Below are 7331 nucleotides of genomic sequence, written 5' to 3' on the forward strand. Positions count from 1 at the left end.
GAGAGAGAGAGAGAGCGAATTATATTCGGCAAAAAGCTGGATTGCAGCACGTTCGCGTTTTGACAAGTTTGTCGTTATCACGGAATTATATATATGTGATTGCAAATTTTTTTTGTTTGAACCGCATTACCTGACAGTGTGTACCGCGCCCCAGCCCTACCGTTCTGTATATGGTAAAGTTAAACCATGCATTGCATGCGGCTTTTCATGCAACATAATGGGGAAGGATGAAAAATTTATCACATATCCAGCGTATATTTCAAAAATATGGTCCTGGAATTTATGATAACGTAAAAAGAATCGATTTTCAAGGTAAGATACGCAATTCCATAAAAATAAAGTCTATCTTGATAGTTATTCTTTACAAGAGTAAACGCTTAGTTTGAATAAATATTATTAAATCAATTATGATGAATCGGTTAATATGAAATAACGTATAGAAACTTCCACGATTTATTACATGTAATTTAATTCGACAGGTCTGTTTGACGAATCGATAATAAAAATAATGACTAAATTGTCATGAACAATGTTTGAGACCAATCCTTTTAATGTACTTTTCATTACAAATTAATGGATATTTCTCCTTTGGTTGAACTTTTATCCTTCGAGTTTACAAAGAAGTGCCATTTGCTGCTTTGGAAAGAGAAGAGAAAAAGAAGTATGAAAGTGTGTAGAAGAGATACCATTTGAAGGAACAAATCTAATACTATAGTACCATAATCGTAGAAGAAATTCGCCTGGTAAACCGCATCCGCAATGCAGTGATTTCCCACGCGAGATAAAGTATAAATTATCCGCGGCTAGTTTTATGCTAATATTAATTTATTAACAAACGCGTCTGACCATCGAAAAAAACATTTTTGTTTGAAATAAAATTATAAAAGAGCAAATTATTATAAATTCTATTCATTTTATTCAATTTCCTATACGCAACATAAATTATTTTATTATTAAAATTTGCAATGCAGCCTCAGGATGATTAATTAAAATTCTAGTATAATTCTCTTTTTTCTCATTGAAAATACTGAATTGAAACAAATTATTATTTAAAAAATATATATTATTATTTAAGAAATATTTTTTATCGAGCAAGTTGTCGAGCAATAGCAATAATGACAAGCTTCTGCATTACACTATACATTAATTATTGTTTCCATGCTAATTTCTTTTCATCATGTACTATCCACAGATAGTTTCAAATACTTCTATACTTATATTGTAAACTAATCCAGTATACTGTTCTATTGGACAAACTTATCCAGTTATCGAGTAACCCGTATATCGATTTAGGAAGTTACTTCAACAACCTGACGATATTATATTCATCGATCAAGAAAAGTCCGATCTCTAATTAGACATGCTTTTATACCTAACAGAAACTGCCACATAGCAATGGCAATTAAGTGCACGCTTAATAACCCGCATGTATAACATCACAGTATTTTGTCTACATACAGGTTAACATACACGAGAATTAAATCACGGTAAATATCTCTCCCTAGTCGCCAACAGAAAATTTAATCAACATTCCCTACAATTTAATTTCTCATAATAGTTCAACAAAATGAAAATTACGTCGTGAATTATTTTTTATTTTTAAGTAAAAGATCATATTTCTTTTTTATAATAAAATATAATTTAACACCGCTACACAGTTATAAAACTGTTTGAAATCCTTTTACTTATGGAAACAAAAACTAAAAATCAGTCTAATATGTTTTAACATCATGTTATACATTGATTAAAAATTAAGAGCTTTAAATGTGATGATTACAGCTTACAGAAAATACATAACAAAATTTTACTCTTCAATTAATTTCCATCTGACTTTAATAAAATTCTAGACGTAATTTCAAACGCACGTTACAGATTGAAAGAAATTAAACGTTAATTGAATGTTCGTTTAAAATTATGCCTGAAGTCGTAAAGTTATTATGAAGTATTAAAGTAAGTGTTGAAATTAATTGAAAGATAAAATTTCGTCATGTAATCCTTAAGATTATAACCGCTACTTGAATTTTTTACGCTCTTAAATTTTTTATATTGGACGATCTCTTAATATCAGAACGACAATCAATCAAATAGAAATAATAATTTTCGCAGGTTTCATTGAAAATAAGCTGGATTTAATCTCACTATAAAATCCATGATCGTTGAAGAACACTTGGGAATACAACTGAAAATAATTTGCTGAACATTCGTGAATAATAGATCAATGATACTAACGAACGCCCATGGCAAACTCCAAACGAGCTATTTCGACGATCGGTGAAAGATATAAACGGAAAGGGAGGGACGCGCAGAGGGAGAGAATAAAGGGCTGAACCGAATAGAACGTTCAATTATTCCACGTCGAATCTGTTCTCTGTTTTTGTGCACGGAAACTGTCGTTGCGCCGCAACGTCCGTACGTCAAGGGACATGTAGTCGCGCGAAAATCTACGATAAAAGGGTGGCGCGCATTGAAAGCAGTTTTGTCCGTATGTTACACGTGGCCGCTCGACTTCTCGTGCGCAATTTGTTTCAGAAGTCGTTGTCATCAAATATCGTTGCAACTACCAGCGAAATTCATCGTTTTCGAATACCACTTCTACGAAAAGTAACATGTGTACGTGGACTTTTACTTTTACAGGGGATTTGCGATTTTTATCCAAAAATATTGTTCCAATCTTAAAATAAAATCTCAATATCGAACATTTTGATTATTGACTCTTCTTAAATTTTTGTTAAAGTACAATATTATTTCTTAAGTAGCATCGTGTTATTCTTTTATACAGCTACACGAAAAGAACAATTTTGTTGAAATATTTAAAAATTAAGCTAGACACAAATCAGAAAATAACTATGTTGAACTATCAAAATAATTATGTAGGACGTTGGAGTATAAAAATTTTTTGCAACATTGCCCATCGTGCTTGAGTTTCCTACATAATTATTTTAATAGTCCAACAAAATTATTTTGGGATTTGTATCTAGTTAAATTTTTAGATATTTCAGCAAAATCATTTTTCCCGTATTTTTCAGTGATTCAATTTCCGAGTGAAATAAATATGATGTATATAATTTTTAAAATTTTGATTTTCAGCAACTCATTGAAAAACTGTTTTCTAATCTTATGTAAAAATTTTATTAATTATTAATTATTTCGTGTAATTTCAATGTATTTTTTATAGAATAAATTTTATCTATATATACTTAGTCATCTATTCTTCTATAAATTGCAAGCATTTTTCACAAATGTAAATTAGATTATTCAGATAATCAGAGTTAATTCAGATAATCAATCATGCGACAAGCTTGTTCATAGTAATCACAGTAGCGAATAAAAATGTTTAAGTAAAAGATTAGACATTATATATTTAATCTGCCATATTTTTCAGGATCTGCAAGATGAAATAAGATAGATGACTGGTATTCAGTAAGTTCTTACTTACTTTAAGACCGTCTAAAGTAATCTCTTAAGATGCTAATACAATTTTGTGATTTGTCTATGATATCTTAAAACTGCACTTAAGACGATCATAAATAAACGAGAAATTTATATATTTTATGCATTTATTTCTTTTATCTTAGGTACCATCTTGAAGACAGCAGACAAATTAAAAAATGTCTGTCTAAACAGTGTCTAATCTCTTATGTACTTGAGTATCTCTAGTAACGGATATTTCAAAGATAATGCCTTCGCAATTTTTTTATTTCTTCACTTACTAGTTTCCGTTGCCCGCGCAATGAAAAAGAACAGAGAGATTTTATATTAAAATTTGCATTGTGCACCCACACATGCGAAAAAATGACGCGACCGAAGGTTAATTGAATCTTTTTTGCTGGACTTGAGCGAAATGTCGGACGGGCGCACATTCCTAAGGGTGGTATTGGCTAATGCATACATTTCCGCGCGTTTTCCAAGTAATATGTGCGATAACTCACCCGACTGCTTCTTTGTAGACGACGCTGAAGAGCACTATTCCCACGCCGGTGCCAGCCTGCACCACCATCTCGACGAATTCTCGTCGTTTTCTGAAGTAATTGCCCAATACCAGACTGGCGGTTTCCCTCACAAGGCCAGCCCCCGTGCCCAGCACCAGGCCGTAGCTGTTGCATTTTGTAAAGGTAAAGCGTATGACTTTTGCACCAGAACGCCGCGTGAAAGTCACGGCGATATTTTAACGGAAAACGAGTCGTTGATGTTTCCAAGAAAACGAAACAGCTGGGATATATATAGAGTCGCAAATATTGACTTCTCATCATTTTTTCATGACTTTTCTGAGTATGATGGGAGAAACGCTATTACGCGACTTTTCAGTTTTAAAAGCTATTTAAAAGCAGAATTAAACGAGTAACTATTATCGTAGAAATATGCAGCTCTTGCTACGTATAATCCACACAGAATGCATTTCAACACTCATATTAATATCAACTAAAATTGCACGTCAAACAACGCAGATGTCTTTTTTTTCGTAAAATACAATATTCTTTTTAATTTCTCTTTTAATTTGACTACATAATTCGCGACTAAAAAAAAATTTAAAGCATAATAAACGCTTGTATAAATAATTACTTACTTTTCACATAAAAATAACTTTAATAATTCACTCAACATGCATTTCATCCCTCGCATAAAAGTTTTTTTAATAAAAAAAAAAATCCTCTCATTTACCCTTCGATTATTTTTACTGCAACATCCGTCGCGATAATTTTTTCGCGGTTAAACGTCATTCACATAAAAGATATATAAAAGATAAAAAAAAATTGGCTCTCGTCTCTATCCATCGATTATTTTTTTATGCAGCGTCCACAGCGCGATTCTTCCCGGATAATAGCTGTAGCATTTGCGTCGTTACGCACCTAAGGAGCACTTGATGCATCTGAACGGCAAACGAGGTGAAAAGCGACGCCAGAGCCAGCACAAGGCCACCGATCACCGCCGTGAGCCTCGTATTGCCACGACGACACGCACCGACAACCAGCGGTGCTGAACCACGGGAGATCGCAGCGCTCAACGCCCCCGCCCACACTGAAACATTTATCTTTAACAGTCACTTTGGTGGATTGATAAAGCTGAAGCACAGAGCACGTTGCATAACGCATAATGGACAAAGTATAAAAAAAGGCAACACGGGAAAAAAAAAGAACAGTTGAAAACTTCATTGATTCAGTAAATCTACAGCCGTAATATACAGACAGTCAATTTTCTATGTTAAAGTAGCAAAGTTAACAGCAACTGAATAATATTAGTGATTTGTTAAATCATCAAAAATCTTCTTAGTTATATAAATGTTGAATTCGTGCAATAAGTTATAGGTTTGCTGTACCATCCAATTAATTTTTTTTTCCGTAAACCAATCCAAGTCTTTTATTTCATGAAAAGGAAAGAAATGAAGGACTTTGATTCAGTTTCTCATGCATTATGCGTTATGCGTTATGGAAGACTGTGCTCTCATCCTTAGAGTGCGATTGCAGAATCAGAAAGGTTCTAAATGCGAACCCAATTATATCGCAACCTCTTGGTAATTCTGAAGGAGCATGACGAGATTTTATTTGGGCTGATTTCTCGCTCTAACAACGGATGGAGTTCGTTTGCTGATTGATTTCGCGTTTGTGTGCGCTAACGAGGAAACGCTGGCAAACCGAAATGTTGCCTCTTCTTGCATGCCTATGAACGAGATTCGCACGGATGGGCGAAAATAATTTTTCACGTGTTTTTCATCCTCTATCAATACATCCTCGCATTCGCAATTTGCGGGAACCGCGTTTCGCGAACACTGATCGGATCCGGGTTCGATGCAGAAAAATTGCCGAAGACACGAATGCTGTTGCGACATTTTTTTTACTGCACGTCCGAGGCCACGAAGGTCTTTTAGGAAAATTCGTTCGTCTCCTATATTTTTTCCAACGATTCAAATTTCGGCCACGAATTTTTCATACGAATATCTCAGATAATTTTTTTAGATAAGGTCTTGAAAAAATTATTCCAAGATAAAGATATCTCTTAATAATCATATCACTACATTCTTTCAAACATTAGATTATGATTATTATTTCTCGTTACTATTCATTAATTATATAAGTAAATTTATATTATAAAATATATATATAATTAACAAAAAATATATATATAATTAACAAAATATATATATAAATAACAAAATATATATAATTTATATTATAAAATATAATAATATGAATAAATATTATAATATTATTATATTTATAATTATTATATTTATAATATTATTATAATAATTACATTATTATAATTATTACATAAATATAATTTACCCAATGATAAAAGTCATTATATCGATTTGAAACATTTTTGGTGAGAACAAAAAACTTATAAAATTTTTGTCATTCAGGTTATTAATAAAAGCTTTTTTTGAAAAATTAAAAAACATTCAGTTTTAGTTAACAAAACGTATGTGACATCAAAAATACAATTTTTATTTATTAAAATAAAATATATTGAAAAAAGGATTTAGTAAATTTTGAAACCAAAAACATATTAGTCATTTTTATTTTCTGCACATAAAATGTTAATATTGAATTGAAAATTTTTATGATTTTGAAACATTTTTATTACTATATTAATATAAAAAGAAATTTACATATTATAAAACACAAAACGCAAAAAAAATTTAATTATTTATTAGAAAAATGTCATATCAAAAAAAAGTATCTCTTTCATTTATTTTTATGTGTCAAATTGAATTAAAAACAAAATAACTAAATGCAAAGAAAAAAACATGAACAAAAAAGTTTTATAAAAAATAATGAATAAAAATTAAAAAAATTAATAAATCTAAGTTGGTCAAAGTACAAAATAGGGTTTTAATTTCTTATTTGCAGCTTTATCTACTTTTTCTTTTGTTATAAGATTTATAATTGTTTTGTAGATTTATAATTGTTTTTAAAACATTCAATTCGTAACTACGAAATTCAGAAGTTGCAATATTTATTTCTTTATATTTCTGAATACAGCTGCTTTTGCTTATTAGACTACCATATTAAGTTTAGGCTTATAAGCAGCATTACTAATAAATTATCCCTTGAAGTTTTCTACACATTTGTATTTATTTATTACAATTATATGTTTTCTATAATAAAAATATTAATATTATTATTAAGAATTTTATCGTAGACCATACATATGAGAACACAACCAAGAATTTAGAAATTAAATACCTATAACGGTCGAAGCTGAATCTTTAATGCTTAAATAATTCAATTCATAATTATTATTAAGGATTCTATTTATTTCATTGTTTAAATTCAAACATTTGTTTGTCCATTACGTCATTTTTGTGCAGCAGTGCAAAATGCACACACACA

At 30.7% G+C, this 7331-nt stretch overlaps 1 protein-coding gene across 1 annotated transcript in view; it reads right to left on the minus strand.

Moving 5' to 3' along the window:
• LOC105623033 (monocarboxylate transporter 4-like) overlaps positions 1 to 7331 on the minus strand; it is a 37468-nt gene that overhangs the window by 7642 nt on the left and 22495 nt on the right. Inside the window, exons 5-6 of the mRNA XM_012204436.1 lie at positions 4848 to 5016; positions 3930 to 4094 (exon numbers count right to left, since the gene is read on the minus strand). Of these exons, the coding sequence (XP_012059826.1) occupies positions 3930 to 4094; positions 4848 to 5016 (334 nt within the window). The remainder of the gene's footprint in view (positions 1 to 3929; positions 4095 to 4847; positions 5017 to 7331) is intronic.

The sequence above is a fragment of the Atta cephalotes genome (assembly GCF_000143395.1).
Source record: "Atta cephalotes unplaced genomic scaffold scaffold00052, whole genome shotgun sequence".
NCBI classification, from domain to species: Eukaryota; Metazoa; Arthropoda; class Insecta; order Hymenoptera; family Formicidae; genus Atta; species Atta cephalotes.